At 42.9% G+C, this 18,887-nt stretch overlaps 1 protein-coding gene across 1 annotated transcript in view; it reads left to right on the forward strand.

The window, feature by feature from the left end:
* Positions 1–2,110: 2,110 nt before the first annotated feature.
* The window catches only part of otogl (otogelin-like), a gene marked incomplete at both ends in the record, with an annotated part of 75,685 nt that continues 58,908 nt past the window's right edge, over positions 2,111–18,887 (forward strand). The window contains 19 exons of the mRNA XM_079502303.1: positions 2,111–2,122; positions 2,351–2,393; positions 2,621–2,639; positions 2,774–2,819; positions 3,088–3,166; positions 3,365–3,457; positions 6,403–6,557; positions 7,202–7,323; positions 8,201–8,406; positions 9,270–9,394; positions 10,572–10,678; positions 12,079–12,185; positions 13,367–13,492; positions 13,967–14,075; positions 14,463–14,509; positions 15,237–15,382; positions 15,986–16,112; positions 17,402–17,582; positions 17,921–18,045. Coding sequence (XP_079358429.1) covers positions 2,111–2,122; positions 2,351–2,393; positions 2,621–2,639; positions 2,774–2,819; positions 3,088–3,166; positions 3,365–3,457; positions 6,403–6,557; positions 7,202–7,323; positions 8,201–8,406; positions 9,270–9,394; positions 10,572–10,678; positions 12,079–12,185; positions 13,367–13,492; positions 13,967–14,075; positions 14,463–14,509; positions 15,237–15,382; positions 15,986–16,112; positions 17,402–17,582; positions 17,921–18,045 — 1,975 coding nt within the window. The remainder of the gene's footprint in view (positions 2,123–2,350; positions 2,394–2,620; positions 2,640–2,773; positions 2,820–3,087; positions 3,167–3,364; positions 3,458–6,402; positions 6,558–7,201; positions 7,324–8,200; positions 8,407–9,269; positions 9,395–10,571; positions 10,679–12,078; positions 12,186–13,366; positions 13,493–13,966; positions 14,076–14,462; positions 14,510–15,236; positions 15,383–15,985; positions 16,113–17,401; positions 17,583–17,920; positions 18,046–18,887) is intronic.

Below are 18,887 nucleotides of genomic sequence, written 5' to 3' on the forward strand. Positions count from 1 at the left end.
GCGTAATCAGTTTATTCCTAATGTGAAAGAAGTCCTAAGTAATCAAAAATACTACTCAAGTAAAGCACAGATACAGGGTGGATGGGGAGGGTTGGGAAGGGAATTGCGGGAGAAAACATAAAAACAAGGGGTTGTACCATCACTGTAAAATTGCATACAATGTCCCTGCTTACCCTTTGAATAAAATGTGTTTTAAAAAAGTAAAGCACAGATACTCAAAGGTAAAGGCACTTTGTTACTGTCCACCACTGGGCATGACATGACACATCACCATTACCTTCAGGACACCATCCGGCCTTTCCTCCACACTTTAATGATCTAACACAGGATCTGTCCCTTTTCCCTACTATACCTGACTGAACCCTGGCCAACAGTGTCTTTATAGTCTCTTCTCCCTCCTGGCTACCAAGCTGTGGAATGACCTCCCTGATACCACGGCATGAGTGAAGATTCACTCACTCCCCTTTCTACACCACTAAGTTTGCTTGACCACAAGTATATTATTTGGATAGCATGTCAAATGTAAGGTTTGATGTTAAACTTTATGGCACTTGTTTTCTTTGCACACTATTTACTTGACCCTGTCTTTGTTGACTAGGGACCTATATTAGGCCTACATTTTGTAAAGTCGCTCTAGATAAATGTCGATCTGTTCAATGCAGTGTAAATTGTAAATTAATCTCAATGTGCCCCAAACAATAATCTAAAAAAATGTAGCTTTGCACTGTTATTTCACCTGTGGTCCTGTGTGCTGCATCACCTCAATCACTTGTTTTATTATTATTATTTATTTTATTCCTATACGAGACTTTGTTTATAACAGAGCACAGCATAACAAGTTAAAATATTTGTAAAATAAAAAACAGAAAAACAAGAAAAAATTATTTAAAACGCCTACCTAAATAAATAAATTGTAAGTGTATTGGATTTGTTGTTGATATGATTATTGTGTATATTTTTATGATGTTAATGAATTGAATAGGCCTACATATAGGTCCACAATGGAAACAAGTCCCCAGGACTTTTCTGTGTTATCCTTCTAGCCTACATTTCTGACTGTAAATCGTGCTGTTTACATTTCTGACTAATAAAGTATAGGCCTATTCAATCAATCAATCAATCAATCAAAACCCCCGAGACCAAAGAGGTTGTTGATTGAAGATAATGGAAGTGACTCATAACTTCCGTATAAGTATAGGCTACTGTCTGTCACCCTGGTCAAAGGGCACAGTCAAACAGACGGCAGCTATGTTTTTCTTCCAGCAGGTCCTAAAAAGTGAGGACAGAGATGATGATGATGCTAGCTAGCCTATCATTGCAGTTTCAGCTAGGCCTATATGTTTTAAAATGGTTGGGAGGAACAGTGGTTTTAACCACAAAATTAACCTAGTTTCTGGTAAGGTTATATAGGCTATAGTTAGTATGTGCTTCCCTGTCAAATAGTTATTTATCTTAAACTGATAAAAAGCTCTATTGGCAATTTATTGGCACATCTTTCAGACCTTCAACCACACACTTTAATTAGCATTAAACTGAGAGAAAGACCTGATCCTGTAGGCTAAACATCAATATACCTGTACAGTGAGTACCACCCTTATATTGTTTTCCTCCGCCCCCCCACCTGCCCAGACCTGCCAAGTCTTCGCGGTCATGTGGTCAAAATCACGCAAGAAAACTTCCGCTGTGTGGAAATGTGGAATGACAGATTACTATAGTAGTGGGCACCGTCAGAGCAGGAGTGAAACTTTTTACTGTCCCTGATCACCGTGTGATTGAAGATGTTAGTTAGAGTGACAGAAAGCAGCGACACCCGAGCCTACCTGCCTACACAGGTGTAGTAGAGACATCCGCTCGCATCGAGCAAGAGGCTGCCGACCTGCACGGTAGCTGTCTGTCCAACCACACCGCCAGAAGAAACAGTCCTTCACTCCCGGGACCACTGTGACTGACATGCACCGTTAACGTTTTCGCGCTGCGACTTCGTTGGGACTCTGAGATGAACGTAAAGTGGGTCGTGGAACGGTTTCTTCTCGTATCGTTTTCAATCTCCCAGTTGATGATAAATGAGGGTGAGTTTGTTTGACTCTCTGACAGGTGCGTGCTTGCGATAATGACGACGAAGGTCAGGATATCTAAAAGAAAATAGGAAAATAACGTAGGCCTAAGGCTAATACTAGATTCAAACATGTTTAAACGTTACAATATAGTAATATTGCAAGCACATGACTCATTTTGTGTAGCCATGTGCATGCATCTTCGACTTTGCTTATCTCCACCTGTAGCGTATGATCATTTCAAGTGATGAACATTATTTTTTTAATAGTAACGTTTGTTATATCTTTATCTCCAGGAGCTCATAGCCAACTTTCAGAGACACAGGGAAGACTCCACAGGTAATTATGAAGGAGCCTATATCTCAAATAATGGTGATATAAAACAATTCATTGTTATAATATCAACATTTGTTGCTGACTTGCTGTGATGAATTATGTTTATATCGACTGATGTGTAATGATGTGTGTGTGTGTGTGTGCGTGTGCGTGTGCGTGCGCGTGCGTGCGACGGCGTGCGTGCGACGACGTGCGTGCATGCGCACACTTGCTCGCACACACACATACAGGTGTGCACCTGCTGCACCAGTAAGTGTCCGTGTGAGAACACAGAAAATGGGGGGCCGGGGTGGGATCGGAGTTTGAATTCAAGTGGTGTAAAGTGCACTTAAGTCTCCCCTCTGACTGTTTCTCCCCACTAATGTGCGTGTTTGTGTGCGCAGAAGAGCTAATGCACTTCGGAGGAAACGGGATCTCCTCAGGGAGGAGGTGGGTACACTACACCTAAGAGAACCAGAAGAGGTCAGGGCACCCACATGCGCACAACACCCAAGCCGGCACAAAGCGCTCTTTGTCGAGGAATGACACGCACTCACTAACGAATTCACTTTCACTCATTCACATTGACGCAACTTTTACCGTTACAGCAACAGGTACACCCATACAGTGCCGGTGACACAGTCGCCATGGCCCACTGACTCATGGGTACTTTTTGGAGCATTAATACGTACTGTATTAAACGATCCTTGTCTTCCAGACGTTCAGACCTCTACTGTCAGAGGGCGCTCTCCCACGCAGCGTCCTTCATAACTACACAGCCAGAGATGCCTCTTCAGGTAAATGCCACGCAACGTCATGGTACACTGCTAATGTCCAATGAACACACACACGAACTGAACATTATAATCAGTATCCGGGTAGACCTGGGATACATGACGTGTGTGTGTGTGTGTGTGTGTGTGTGTGTGTGTGTGTGTGTGTGTGTGTATGCCTGTGCGTGTGTGGGTGTGTTCATGCACGCATGTCATTCCCAGAATATTGTGGCTGCCTCAATGGCGGTTGGTGTCAAGAGGGTGGGGTGTGCGACTGTGCACAGTTCCAGGCATTGGGCGACCGCTGCCAGATCAGTGAGTAGTACACACACACACACACACACGCACACACACACACACACACACACACACACACACACACACACACACACGCGTCACGCACGCACGCACGCACGCACGCACGCACGCACGCACGCACGCACGCACGCACGCACGCACACACACACACACACACACACACACACACACACATGCGTACGGTATATACTCACTCACATACAGTACAGTACAGTACAGTGTACCTTTGTTGTCACCTTTGACCTGTCTGAAGCTTGAGCCACAAATGGATCAGTTAAGGATCTGTGGAGTCTCTGCAACTCCTGGCTGATTTACCAGCAGTAGTTCTTATATGTAACAGATCACCTCGTTAGCCAGCTTACAACTATTTAATGATGTATCAGATAAGAAGATCCTCAGTTTTATTGGAATGTAGCATGTGTAAGTTGGTGTGTAAGTTGGTGTGTGTGTGTGTGTGTGTGTGTGTGTGTGTGTGTGTGTGTGTGTGTGTGTGTGTGTGTGTGTGTGTGTGTGTGTGTACGCGCGCGCACATGTGCAGTGGGAGTCAGACTCTTGTGTCATTCAACAAGCATTAATTAGTTGTGCACACAGCAAGATTAATAACCACATTTCTCCAGATTTCTCGTTCTCTCACATGTGCACGGCGTGTGTGCTTCTGCTATCTAGACCTGTCTCTGTTTCACAGTTTCACACGCACCCACATACACTTATTCGGTGTACCTCCTACTCCAGCAGATAATCAATGTGACTCGGTTAATAGGATTAGGGCTGAGTTACCGAATTTTTGGATTGTATATTCTGAACAGGCTTGTTATACTGTAACTACATCAGGGCTCTTGAACTGTATAGTGTTAATTTTCAATAACTACAGTAATTCAGCGAGGAATAAAGGATAAAGAAACAGTACTTATACTATACATACTTTATACATGGATGTCTGAACGGGCTTGTCCATAAGGGGCTCTCTGTTCCCTACAGTGTTCATATTAATGAACTAATTACTAACTGATGTTTGACATTATGTGACGAAAAGTACAGTCCTATAGATGTCTGTATCCTGCCTGAGATCAAACAGTGTGGCCGCTGTAATAATATACTCTTGAAACTAGATACAGTAGAGAGATCAAGGGAGGCATTTCAACTTAAACACAGGCAGACTACAACATTTTCTTAACCAATAAAACAATGAATTTGAAGAATAAAACACATGTACTTCCTCTCATTGTCAGTGGGTGCTCACCACGGAATATGCAAGATTTAAACTCGGATTCCTGTTTACGGTTGATGTAGAAAAACCTTTTTATAATCTGAGCTACAGTCTTCCATTTCTGTGTCGCTATGTGCTATTTTCTTATACAAAACAATTAGTTGTCCTCAGTACTCATCACAGCCTGTGATTGTTTGAGAATTTAGCTGTGAAGCAAAATTTAGGCCAGTCTGTCAAGAAACCTTCTGAGCCAGCTAATGTTTTTGGATTGTGTTTAAGAGACGGTGGCCTTATTCTCTGCAATTTGTGCAGCTTTGGTGCGTGTCATTGGTGGCTGAAGACAAGTCCATGATTGTCTTATTCCCGGTCTCGTTGGCGTTAGCGGATTAGCCTCTAACCTTGGTAGTGCTGTTGTGGGTCATGGGTTACTCTTTAAATTTTCCATTTGGCTTCAAATGAGGCATAATCTGTTTGGTATGGTAAAAGATGGGTCTTACAGTTACATCCTTGACGCCAACACACCGGAAGACAGGGCCATCCAGGTGGTGCAGGGGTAAAGTTCCCGTCCACCATTGTGGAGACTAGGGTTCGATTCCTCTGTGATGCCTCTGGCTTGGCCCGGGTGCTCCAACGAGCTGGCATTCTTTGTCACTGCATTAGTGACTCCTACAGGCTGATCAGCGAGCCTGTTCGGCAGGGAGCAGAAATGGGAGGTGTGGCGAAACTCCTCAGTCAGGTGAAAAGAAGGGGGTGCTGCTGACTCCATGTATGGAGACCCATTGGTGTCTATAACGCCCTCCCCAGCCCAAATAGTATGGGTTGGCAGTGACAGGGTAAATTGGCAACCACAAGCTGTGAAGAACATTAAAAAAATAAAATAAAGAAAGAGAGAAAAACACAGAAGTTACCGATTAGCATTGAATGCGAGCAACAAGGCATACAGGTCCTTCGGCTCAGACCACAGGATCGTCACTGCGACACTGAGGCTGGGCGTGAGGGCACCAAGGAAGGAGGGAGTGAGGAAGGGCAGTATAAATGGAGTCAACTGCCAGTGAGGTGCCCACTCACTGCCTCTAACACAATTTCACACATTGCCTATTTTCTAATCTATAATAATAAATATGAATAATGAAACAGTGGTATAATCAGAATAATACACTATAATTCTTTACTGTGATATTGGCAGTTTGGCACTAGTCTGCTGATTTACAGAGAGAAAAGTACTGCCATAGCAGACAACCCGCAGCACTCCTGGTTCAAACAAAATCCTTCTAGGTGCAAGGCTCGAAGATATAAGTTGAGGTGAAGAAAATGCCAGCACTCATTGTATGTACTTTTACATGATTTTATTTACCTCTGAGAATGAAAACGTACGCGTTTCGGCCTGTATGGCCTTCCTCAGCTGATTTACAGTACTCAGCCTTTGACCTCATACGACCGCAGAACACCAGTGCAGGTACTAGTTGAGCAGAGCAGGGTTGGACGGTACTTTTCCATGGCCAGCTATGGGGGGTTTCCAGTAACGGAGCAGCTTTTGTAGAATTGGCACTGTGGGTATTCATCCTCCATTGCACTGTCCAAGGAGGGCTATGGGAGAAAGCTGAGTGGACTTGTATTGTGTTTTATTGTGTTGTGTCCAACATAACTCGCCCCGGTCAATAACTGTAGTTTATTGACTGATTGCTGTTCTCCAAACAGCGATTCTGTCTAAGCTAATGGTCGGTGTATCTCTCAGTACCTAACCAGGGTCAGGACAGAGACGGGATCTGTCGCTCGTGGGGTCAACATCACTATGAGACGTTTGATGGGATCTATTATTACTACCCCGGGACCTGCTCATACATCCTGGCCCAAGACTGCCAGTCATCGTCACCACAGTACACCGTCTGGGTAAGAAAGACTTCTCCTATACATTTCCAGAAACGGCTAAATGCAGAGTCACAGCATCCTATGGCAATCACTCGATAAATCAAATATAAATATATTGCCTCCTTGCTGAATGGGCCAACACTGCCAGTCAGCTGCACTGTGTGTGGGTTGCAAATTTCCAGAACGGCCAAAATGAGGGTGATATTATTCACTGTATCATGGCTGTGTGTGTGTGTGTGTGTGTGTCTGCGTGCGCGCGTGCGTGCGTGCGTGCGTGCGTGTGTGTGTGTGTGCGTGCGTGCGCATGACAGAAAGTGAATCAATTACAGTCTTATACAGTGCGCAAGCATGTGTGTACTGTCCATTCTCTTGATCAGTAGATATTATTAGATATCTACTGCATCTCATATCAGTATAATGTATCCACTGTGTCCTTGAAGCCACAGTATGTAAAAGTATCTGTCGGTTGGGATTTTCATTGTTCTTTTGGAAAGGCTGCTTCAATCTGTTTATAAACCAAGACTAATCCTTGTTAATTAATTTCAGTATAGCCCCCTTTCTCTCTCCCTCTCTCTCTCTCTCTCTCTCTCTCTATCTCTCTCTCTCTCTCCCTCTCTTTCCCCCCTGTGCCTGTGTCTCTCACTGTCCTTGCTTGCTCCCCTCAGGTTCACAACAGCAGGGTATGTCGAGGGAGTGTATATTCATGTCCACGGGCTCTCAGCCTGTTCTTCCCGGACGAGGAGGAGATCCATATATCGGGGTATCAGGTCCACCAGGGGGGTCGCAGGTGTGTGTCTTATGGAGCATTGGTTCTCAAAGTGGGGACCCCTAGGGGTACTTGAGGGAGTTCCAGGGAGGGAGTTCCCCAGCTAAATTAGAGATGGTTAGGAACCAAATGGACCCTTATAGGTCTGCATTTCATGGTCTGAAAATAATTTGTACACTCTCAGAGTTAAATTAACAGTGATTTTACAATATACATTTGGGTCCCAGAGATATAAATGCCATTAAATGGGGGCCAGTAGCCTAATGCATGTCAAACTGGGGATCCTTGAAATTAAAATGGTTGAAAACCACTGCTAGAGCTGTAACAATCCTCTCTTATCGGGATCCCTGGCATATATTTTCAAATGGGGGCATGTGACCTAATAAATGTTGATTTGGGGGTCCAGAGAGAGAGAGAGAGAATACAAAGCAAGAGAGCTCATTTTATTTCCATGGGAGCTTTGTGAAAGACGTTTTGCTCTGTTGTCTATGGTTAAAGCGATTGAATAAATGTTCCATGTCCATCAACAGATAAAATGTATCAAATTAACTTTTAAATTGAATTAATTAAGTCTAATAATCGGTTTAGTAATGTACCATGGAGAGAGGTCCAATATGTCTAGATGTATATCTGTGTTCAGGTGAAGATAAAATTGATTAGCAATAACAACTAATGATTAGTTGCAGTCTTACTTCTGACAATACCGTGACTGTGTAGTGTTTGTTTTGTGCGTTTGTTTCCAATCATACATGTGTGATCACACATTTTGTGTGCAGACATGTATGTGTTCATCTGGGTGCATGTATTTGTATGTGTTTGCTTGTGTGTGCATGTGTACGCGCACGCGTGTGCAATTGTGCGTGCGTGTGATTGGTTGTGTGTGTGCGTGTACTGTCAGACTAAGCCTGCCTCAGACAGTGGGCGCTGTGTTTATTGAGCGGCTGGCCGACTACCTGCTGGTGAAGAGTGTGTTTGGTTTCTCCTTGGCGTGGGACGGAGGCTCTGGCGTCTACCTGAAGATGAGCGAGGATCACCAGGGCGCCCCCTGTGGCCTCTGTGGGAACTTCAACCATGTGGCTGGCGATGACCTCACCACCGCCCGCGGTAAGACCTGCCCTGACTGCGGCCCCCCCGGTCCTCCTCTTATGCTCTCTGTCAGCACCCACTCGCCATAGTTATTACAATGATACCACATCAGCTCAATTATAGCAGCAGGGAGAGCAGCAGGGAAGGGCTGATAGTCTGCCTTTGTAGAGTGGAAGGAGGAGATATTCTTCCCCAGATGACCAGTAACCTGATACATGGCCCCCTGCTGCTCTGAGGAGAGGAGAGAAGTGTCCACTCTCACATACAGAGTACACTCGGCTCGGCTTCCAGAGCCGCAATGAACGTTTACATGGCTCTGTTTGACAAGATAATTAATCCCTTCTCATACTAACTTATATGATACCGTAATAGTTATTAAGGCACGGGGAGACAGTATGTTTTGTACCCTGTCTAAATCACCTAAAGCTAATCACCGGCACCGTTGGCCCGGTCGCTGCCAAACTGTGCACACACACTCCCTGGATGCCAATTCAGAACCTCTGCCCCAACGGCCTGTTATAGCGCCACCAGGAGGCCGATTTGAAATTAAAAAAAAGAAATATATATATATATATTACTCCTACAGATTTCCTCATAATTGGAACACACTAACACTATCTCTATAGTCGTGTGATCAACATGGATCTGTCCGCGCGCACATTTCCGTTGAGGAACAATCAATGCCATCCTTTTAACATTGCCCAATTATAGTGCTACTAGGAGGCAAACAAAAACAAACAAAAACAACAAACAAACAAAAACACATGTTTATATTACTCCTACACATTGTGTGTGTGTGTGTGTGTGTGTGTGTGTGTGTGTGTGTGTGTGTGTGTGTGTGTGTGTGTGTGTGTGTGTGTGTGCATGCGTACACGTGTCAGGCATCCGGACAGACGAGCCTGCAATCTTTGCCAACAGCTGGGCAGTGGACCTGCCTCACGAGCGAGCGTGTCCCTCAATAGATCTGGACTTCACTGGCCCCTGCCAGTCAGAGTCAGACATGGATGTAAGAACCACACACTGTCAAATCTCTAAGAGTGTACACATGTAACCAAATGGACCCATATGTGTCCAGCTGATGAGAATTAATGACATTGAATAATGAATGTGAATAATTGATGACATTGAATAATTAATGTGAATAATTAATGTTATTGAAGAATGAATTATATGAGAGTTAAAGCACCATAGCGGTGGTACTGCATGTTTAGCATACTGCAGTTTTTGTTTGTTTGTTTTGTACATCATTTACCTTTAACTGATTTCCCTATTCTGTTTAATTCAAACTTTGAGATGCTAAACCCACCCAGGAAGTGTTGGAAATATTTAGCAAAACCTTTTTTCAAGTCAATCCACAGATTCCATACTCAACTGCATTCAAGCGCAATCATTTAGTAACTTTGACAAAAACTGGAAAGATCACTGTTGGATTACGTCAAGCAAGTTGCGTGTTTAATTTTCATACCATACTAAAATGAATGGAAAACAATGGCTTCCTCAAAAATGTCTGAATTTGTTCGGATAGAGTACACAATAACTACAATGGTAGTTATTCAGAACAATAACCAAAAACTGTTCTTGTTCAGTTGGACTATGTTGTTAATCAGGCTCCTATGTTGTAGCTCTTTTACTTTCACTTGTTAATGGGAATATCATGGATTCCCACCAGTATGGTCCTCTAATTATGGTCCTCTAAGTATTAGCATATCAATATCCAAATGTACTGTACTATGCACTTTCAAACATGGATGGCTAAATGTGTCCATGAGTAGAAGATATGCGAAAGTGTTTGGCCTTGCTTGAGTAGTCATTGTGTAGCCTACAGTTGGAGGCCATCGATATTGTCCTTTTCTTTTTGCTGAGGTTTGCGTGATCTGCGTAAAAGGACAGTTAACCCATTTTGGGTGGGAACCCCTTTTGGTGTTTTAAACTATGTTATAATTTAGCTATTGAAAAATAGCAGATCTACAAGCTCATAGCGCGCCACCGAGTGGCGCGCTACGAGCTTGTAGGTCTGGCATTTTTGAAAAATCGTGAAAATATTTATTTCAGAAAACTGGAGGATTTAGAAGGATTTTTGAAAGTTTTGAGGTCAGGCCTAAATGGGTCAAATGATAAGGGACAATATCGGTGGCACCCAACTGTACATTGTATTCTCATAACTTCTTCTGTGCTGCCTTCAGGATGCCATAGAGAAGTGCAGTGCACTCCTCTTCTTCCCATTCGTATCTTGCCATGAAAACATTGACCCAAACCCCTTTGTGGCCAGCTGTGTCTCAGACCTGTGTGTGTAAGTGAAAAGAATCTATATCTTCGATCAGTGTAAAATGTATGTGTACGTTTGTGTGGTTTTGTCTGAGACCTAGGTACACCTAAGTGGTGGATAAATATCTACAGAAGTTCTGCAGATCAAAGGGGACCCCACAAACTTAATGAACCAAAGATCCGCCATTGGCGTTGATCTACGTCAATTAAAAGCAATTAATCAATGCAACGCTTAACGCCATTGGCGTTGATCTACGGCAATTGGGCTTTTATAGTCATAATGCTACTCACGTTAGCGTCGGGTTGCTAGCTGGTGCTGTCAATAACACAGGATCGCGCATAAAGATCATTGTCGCCATAATCATCTATTCTATCTGTTTCTTTCAATCGCCTGTATCTCCTATTCCTTGTCCCAGATGGCATTTTTGGTCAAAACAAGGTTTATTCCACGGCCCAGAGCAGACTCTGTGTTGCGTAAACAAGGAAGAGATCTTGCATCGTCACATACCCTATCATAAGTTCATCACAGTCTGGAAATGGGGCTCTTCAAAATAAGAGCTGAACAGGGAAAAATGCTGCCGTGAATTATATCACTATTTATCAATAAATGCTGGCGGACTAACTGTTAAGGATGACTTAATCCATTGGTCCTCAATAATGTTCAATGTTTTTTTCCCCCACTTCTCATAGGAGGGCTGTGGACACTTCAGAAACCCACCTATACCAATGACATCATCATTAGGCAGGTTTTGTCTTTTTTGTCAGGTGAAACCTGACCTAACATCGCTCATGAAATGTACACGGCCATTTAACTCTACGTAGTTAGACTGATCTGATTGGCTCCTCTGGCCAATGGGACACCAACCAACAGCAAAGCTGCCTTTTGGCCAATGCTAAAGGGTTCAAGGGGAGGGTCATACACATTACTAAAATAATAATCAGACTAATATGGGGGGGGGGGACACACACACACAACACACACGCAATAATCATACTAATATGGGGGGACAGCGCTTCTTTCACCTGACAAATATCACTGTGATCATTTCTTGTTTAAAACATGATTTCACTTTTTTTTTTTTTTTTTTTAATATCCATAGCATGCTAACTTTCCAGGAATAGAAAGCCTGCCGTTTCTATTAGCTTGGATTCACCATCGATGATGTCACTGGTAGGGTTTCTGAACTGTCCACAGCCCTCCTCTGGGAGACAGACAGGGTACCTAAACAAAAATATGTACCATATTATAATGAGCATTAGTGAAGACCAATTACATGAAGATGGGTTGACTTGAAAATAGATGAAGTCGTCCTTTATATTATTTCTACATTTCATACATAGGTTTAGGGTTAGCATTATGATATAATATAATATTGATCTTTTTACTAATTAAGGGTGAGTAATGTTAGTAGTACATTATTTCAGATCGGACGATGAGGATACATTCTGTCGGGCCTTGGTTGAGTACACCAGAGCCTGCTCTCACGTAGGATACCCAGTGAGAGAGTGGAGGGACAGCTTCCCTTCCTGCAGTAAGTACAACCCTTGAAACCATAATCTGTCAGTCAGTTCTATTCAAAGCCCATTTAATTAACAGTTGATTTAGGCCCCTGTTTTAGGCGCCAGTAGACAACAGTGTTCTGCAGTCAGTAATTGGACACAGAATGTCAGCCTCCAAATGGCTTGATTGAATTGTTTTAAGGACATCACCAAGGTCGGTGATGAACAGAATTGAACTGTCAAATGCTGACATAAAGTAGGGTAACTATATGAATCACACAGGATGGTCTTCTTCACCCCTTCATTGTCTTCTGTCACAGCTGTATAGACAGTTAGACACAACCAAGACACGTGGAGTAACGTGTGTGACAACACTTTGAAAATCTAGGCTTGCATAAACTATAAGCATGTATTCTTCAGTTAATTGCACATTTGGTGTGACTTAGATGAGTGTTTTACATTGATTTGGTAATAATGAGGAATGCTGTATGAAGGACATGAGAAGAAACTAATCCACACTGTATCAAAACAGTGACTTTAAGTCTCAATATGTGACCTTTATAATATAATTTTATCCAATCAGTTGGTATGAGTAATTGGGGTGGTTGTATTTTGTCTCCAGGTGCTCTTTTATTGAGACATTTATATGCGTGTTAAAGATCATGTCTCACATCGAAACAGGATATGACACAAATTACGACCTGATGGTCAAGATTTAATCTATCCACTGAGCAAGCAGGCCGACTCTATTCGCTTAATGGTAAAAATGTCAGCACTTAAGCAGGAAACCAGGTTCAAATCCGGGGCTAGTATTTGGCTAGAATCTGGCTATTATTGAAGACTCTGTGGAAAATAAGGGACGGTGCTGCCAAACTGTACATGCCCTTTCCTCTTTGTTGAGTAAAAATATGTTATCCTTAGCCAAAGTCACGTAATGGTCGTTAAAATAATCAAAAGTTCCAGTACATTTGGTTCCAATGTTTTAACTACTGGAGTCAAGTGCAAATATTTTAAGTGTCTGTTTAAGTGTACGCTCGTTGAAAAGATTAGCTCAAGTCCCAAAGGACACGTGCTAGGCACAATTCATTTTAGACAAGCCTTAATCCATGTCCATGTAATGTGAGGAACAATTAATTTGAAGACATGCCTTAATCCATGTCCATGTAATTGTTCATTATTACCCTTTAACTCAAGTGTTTGTGTCCATATGCAGACGATGGCTGCGAGGAAAGCTTTGTTCACAGAGACTGTATCAGTTGCTGTCCACCGACGTGTACATTTGAGAAAGAGTGTCTGGGAACCAACCTGCATTGTCTGGACGGCTGCTACTGTCCCGATGGTATTTACACAAACATGTTGCACCCTCTACAATATCACTGGTTCCCAAGCGGTTCCTGAGTCTCCCCCGAAGAAATCCTGAGTCTCCCCCGGGACTCAAACTAGTGAAAACAGCAGATCTACAGCTTGGAGATCGGCTTCTTATTAAAACATTTGTTTTCTAATGTATGGAAATTCTTTGATTTTCTTTGATTTCTTCATGAAATTACTAGAAAAAAATAATGGAATTTGTTTTTAATCCATGAAAAATGTTGCTTTTTTGGCAATGTCTTTTGAAAATGTTTTGAAATGATAATAATTAAAAACAAAATATAAAGGAACCCATAAAAATGTGTCCGCGACCTACAAATGGGTCCCGAATTGTTTTGCTCTACATCATGTATCCCCACATCCACATATTTTCAAATGTAATTGTGGTTGTTGTTGTTTCAGATCACATGCCGTCTTCATAACATTCCAACCCTGTGTGTTTCAGGTCTGATCCTACAGAATGGAACGTGCATTGCGGTTTCTCAGTGTCCGTGCGTTTACCATGGGACGTCCTACACACAGGGACACGTGCTGGAGCAGGGCTGCAGCGTGTGGTGAGTGTTTGTCTGTGTGTGTCTGTGTCTGTCTGTGTGTGTGTGTGTGTGTGTGTGTGTGTGTGTGTGTGTGTGTGTGTGTGTGTGTGTGTGTGTGTGTGTGTGTGTGTCTGTGTCTGTGTCTGTGTACTTGTTCTGTACAAACCTCTTATGTTGCTCTGAAGAAGTATCTTCGCCAAAACGCGTCAGCGTTCGTTTATTGGTGTGTGCCAATAAAAAAGTGGAAATATTATTCTCCATTGATTTGAAATTTGGGATGTGCTACCCTTTTGGGTATTTTTTAAAATGACTGTTTTTGACATGTATACTAGTGGATTTTGGGCCTGAGAAAACCCATTGTTGAGGCGTAATCCCTTTTTATGAATGAACGTTATGTTGTGTTTGCAGTGTTTGCATGGGAGGAGTGTGGAACTGTACTGAGAACAACTGTACTGGTGAGTTCATCCTCTGCTCTCCACATCAATCAGTTCAATGAGTAATGTTTGATGTGGAGGATACATGTGTAATGTTAGCAACCAATCTACTCTGTATATTTTGTTCATGATGGAGCTTCTTTTTGAGTGTGATGATGTAGCGGTTTCGGATGTTATCAGATGTCATCAGCCCTTATCAAGACCATGCAATGGAGCCAGTATGGCCATATTTCCTACATACTGACATTGTGGTCAGCCATTGTCCGATTGTTGACTACTAACCCTATTACTAACCCTAACTCTAACTCTGACTCTGACTCTAACCCTCTAACCCTAACTAACCCTAACTTCAGTCTCAACCGGCCACGTAAGTAAACAAAAAGCAAAGTTGTTGCATAGCACAGTTTCACGATGTTTTCGCTTCGGCGGCAGTGATTTCACTTCTGTTTCCTAATGTCCATATTGCTCCATTGCATGGCCTGATAAGAACATATTGGTGATTAACGGTTGATATAACATTCAAAGCGGGTGGATGATGTCTCTACCCTGCCCTATCTATTGTATACTTTTTTCTTGCCGTGTAACTATCTGAACTGTTGTACTACTACCTTTAGTGACTGAATTTCCCTCGCGAGATCAATACAGGTCTTATCTTATCTCCCCTCTCTTTCTTCCATTCTCTTTGTCTTTTCTATCTATTCCTACTGAATGTCTCTCTATGTCTCTCTCTCTCTCTCTCTCTCTCCAGCGGAGTGTTCCGTGGTGGGAGATGTGTTTATGACGACGTTTGACGGCAGGATGTTCCTGCAGCCAGGGGCGTGTCAGTATGTCCTGGCCAAGAGCCGCAGCAGCAGCAGATTCACTGTCACACTGCAGTATACTACCTGTGCTGAGGTAGAGCACACGCACGCACATGCACGCACGCACGCACACACGCACGCACGCACGCACGCACGCACGCACGCACGCACGCACGCATGCACGTACGCACGTGAGTACAAACTCACATGCACAATTGCACAGTGTGGGTGCAGACACACACTCACATTGTGGACATGGACATAATTTGCATACACCCAAATACACTACACATGCACACACTTTCATACAATATAGACAAAGTACAATATGAATATGGATATGTGTACTGTATGTGGACACATACTCAGTGACAGACGTATGCGTGCTGATGCATAAGCTTTCACAAAAACATACACACAGACAGACTCTCACATACACACAATCAATGCAGCATACTTTAGCAGAAATAATGCACACACACACACACACACACACACACACACACACACACACACACACACACACACACACACACACACACACACACACACACACACACACACACACACACACACTGCGGCAGACCACCAGAAATGCCATGCTTTCTCCAACAGAGTAGACACACACATACAGTAGCTCTCACACACTGCAGTTATAACCTTCTGTCTTACGTGTCCTGTGTGTGTGCGCGTGTAGCACCAGGTGTGTATCCAGTCGGTGACTGTGGTGTTGGACGAGGACGTAAGTCGTCAGGTGACGTTAACGAGAGAGGGAGAGGTGGTGGTGGGGGTCAATCCAGCACCTGTCCTGCCCTACACAGATGGTAGGCTTTTTAACGTCACACTTACTTTCTGTTTTACTTGGAGCGACCACGAATACATTGAAGCTTACAACACAGTGTCTTGGCCATTTGCGCATAATATGTCATTGCAGTTTGTCCCACACATCCGCCGTTTGCGCATGGATGTTTTGTCCCATGGACATTTTGTCCTGTGCATGTGTTGTTTTGTCAAAATGTGTTTGTTGAATCTAAAATTCAGAACATTTGTCAAAAGGTATTTCCAGGGCTCAAAATAGATTTTAAAATCCTTTTTTTTGCGTGCCAATTTTGAACTTTTGAGAAGCACACTTTTCAACATAAGAGCAACCTGAAGCGTGATTATCTGTGCCATGATTTAGTGCCATAATTTAGTGCAACAGTTGCCGAAATCTTTAATAATTTATGATACAATTCATGATATAATAGTTACAGTGATATACCGGTACATACAATGCCATAAAGAAGAAGTTGAAGCCTATTGCTGGCCAACAAACAGTTGCAGGTATATTTTCTGCTATAACACCACTCCCCCGCCTGTACACAGATCAGTTCTACATAAACAAATAACCAGAATGAATTGAGATCAAAGACAAAAAATGGATTTCCCTGGGATCCATTTAAATGGACGTAAATGGCCGTGGTTACCGGCCTCCCAGGACTCACTACATTGAAAACAACATCAATTTACAATTTACAATTTAGGCATTTAGCAGATGCTCTTAATCCAGAGCGATTTATATTAAGCAATAACAAAAAGCATGGCATACTGTACATCACATATATAAAAAGTAATAATGTGTAAGCTAAGAACGTAACAGTGGAGTATCTATATCATGAAACTATATATGTAAACTATACATACTATACTATATAATATATTATACATGTGTACTATAAAGTGCTATGACTACATAACATGCAATTCTAGTGCTGTCTACGTAACATGCTATAAGTCTGTTTAAAATGCTATCTAAGTCTACATAAAGTGCTATCTAAGGGGCTAGGGCAAGTGCTACGGGCCATGGTGGAGTCTGAAAAGGTGGGTTTTCAGACTACGGCGGAAGATTCTGAATGTGATGGGAAGTGCATTCCATAGTTTTGGAGCCAGAAGGGAGAAGAGTTTGGGACGTGTGGAGCGTTGTCCCAGCGTTTTTAAAACAAAACAAATCAACATCACTGAATATGAAAATAATTTCTCGATTTGTTTTCTTCCGAACAGTGTTAGGAAAAGATTGATTAATGTACACTAATGTCCGTGCTTTTTTTCTTGTTGACGCGTCTCACAACAATAGATGCCGTGGAGGTGCGAAAGCTGACGTCTGTCGTCACCCAGCTAAAGGCACTAGGTATCGGGCTGCGGCTGCAGTACGACGGCCGCGGGGGACGTCTCTATCTGCACTTGGACAGCCACTGGCACAGAGCCACACTGGGCCTCTGTGGAACCTTCAATGGAAACCTGAGGGACGACTTCCTGTAAGCAAGAAGCACCTCTTCCCTTGAAATTTCAACATTTAAAATAGGCAGTAATAGGACATTTACTCAATTTCCAGCAATTCAGTACTTTTACTTCTATTCCACTACATCTCGGAACCAAATATTCTACTCCACTACATGTATTACTTCGACTATGGCATGTGTGTGTGCGTGTGTGTGTGTGTGTGTGTGTGTGTGTGTGTGTGTGTGTGTGTGTGTGTGTGTGTGTGTGTGTGTGTGTGTGTGTGTGTGTGTGTGTGGTGCAGGTCTACTGCAGGTATGATCAAGGGCATATTGTTGGGATATATTTTTGTGCTTGTGTGTCTGTGTTTGTGTAGGTCTCCAGCTGGTATGATCGAGGGCACACCTCAACTCCATGCAAATGCCTGGAAGGTGTCGTCTGCTTGTGTGGCTCCCGTCAACCTGCCCATCATAGACCCGTGTGAAATTAACCAACACAACTGTAAGGCACTTTTTCTCCCTTCATTTGAACACTTTTTCAACCTTATGTCCAGTCCATACAGCTGCCCTATAATGCTCACTGTAGGACAGTACCATTTCCGTATATTAGTTTCTCCGAGATGGGCTGGGCATAGCTCGAAAGATTACATAATTAGCGGACAAGTTTGAAATCTAGCTTGAAATCCCCACCAATGGTGCAGATTTTCAAGCTATCCACAAGCCACCTCTGCGACACAAAGTGTTGTTCTTTTAACCACTTTAACCTTCACATCCCTATTTTGCCTACATGTCATGTATTGGTGGACATGTTCATGTATTTCTGAAATTATTTTGTAAATAGCCAATCTACAAGCTAACAACAATTTGTTTCCCCCAAAAGATCACAATTTTACAACTTTTTGGAAGACTTTGACAGTAGGGCTGATAGGTTAACGAAGTGTGAAGCGAGAGCCAAAGACAAAGAGGATTCACTGTATCGACGTCGCCAGGGTTTAGAACATATCATATTCTACCTATGTATTATATTTCCATATTTTCCGTAAACCGAAGAACCACGGTTATCTGTATCTGTCTGACTGCGGGTCTGCAGAGGACGCACCCATTCTGGATTTGTGGCGTTCGCGTCACGTTTGTGATGCTTAACCAATAGCAAAAAAGTTCCTGATTGGGCAACCTGACCCGTCTGCTTAACTGATTGGCCGAGCTTTGCTAGTACGATATACAGTAAGAAATACAGCCATCTGCCCAATGCACCATACTGTGCATCCTGACCTTCAGTATGGTGCATTGGAGGGGGGAGGGGGGGGTTCTGCTGAAATCAAAATGTAAATACACATTAACACT

This window comes from Electrona antarctica (assembly GCF_951216825.1).
Source record: "Electrona antarctica genome assembly, chromosome: 5".
Taxonomy (NCBI): Eukaryota; Metazoa; Chordata; class Actinopteri; order Myctophiformes; family Myctophidae; genus Electrona; species Electrona antarctica.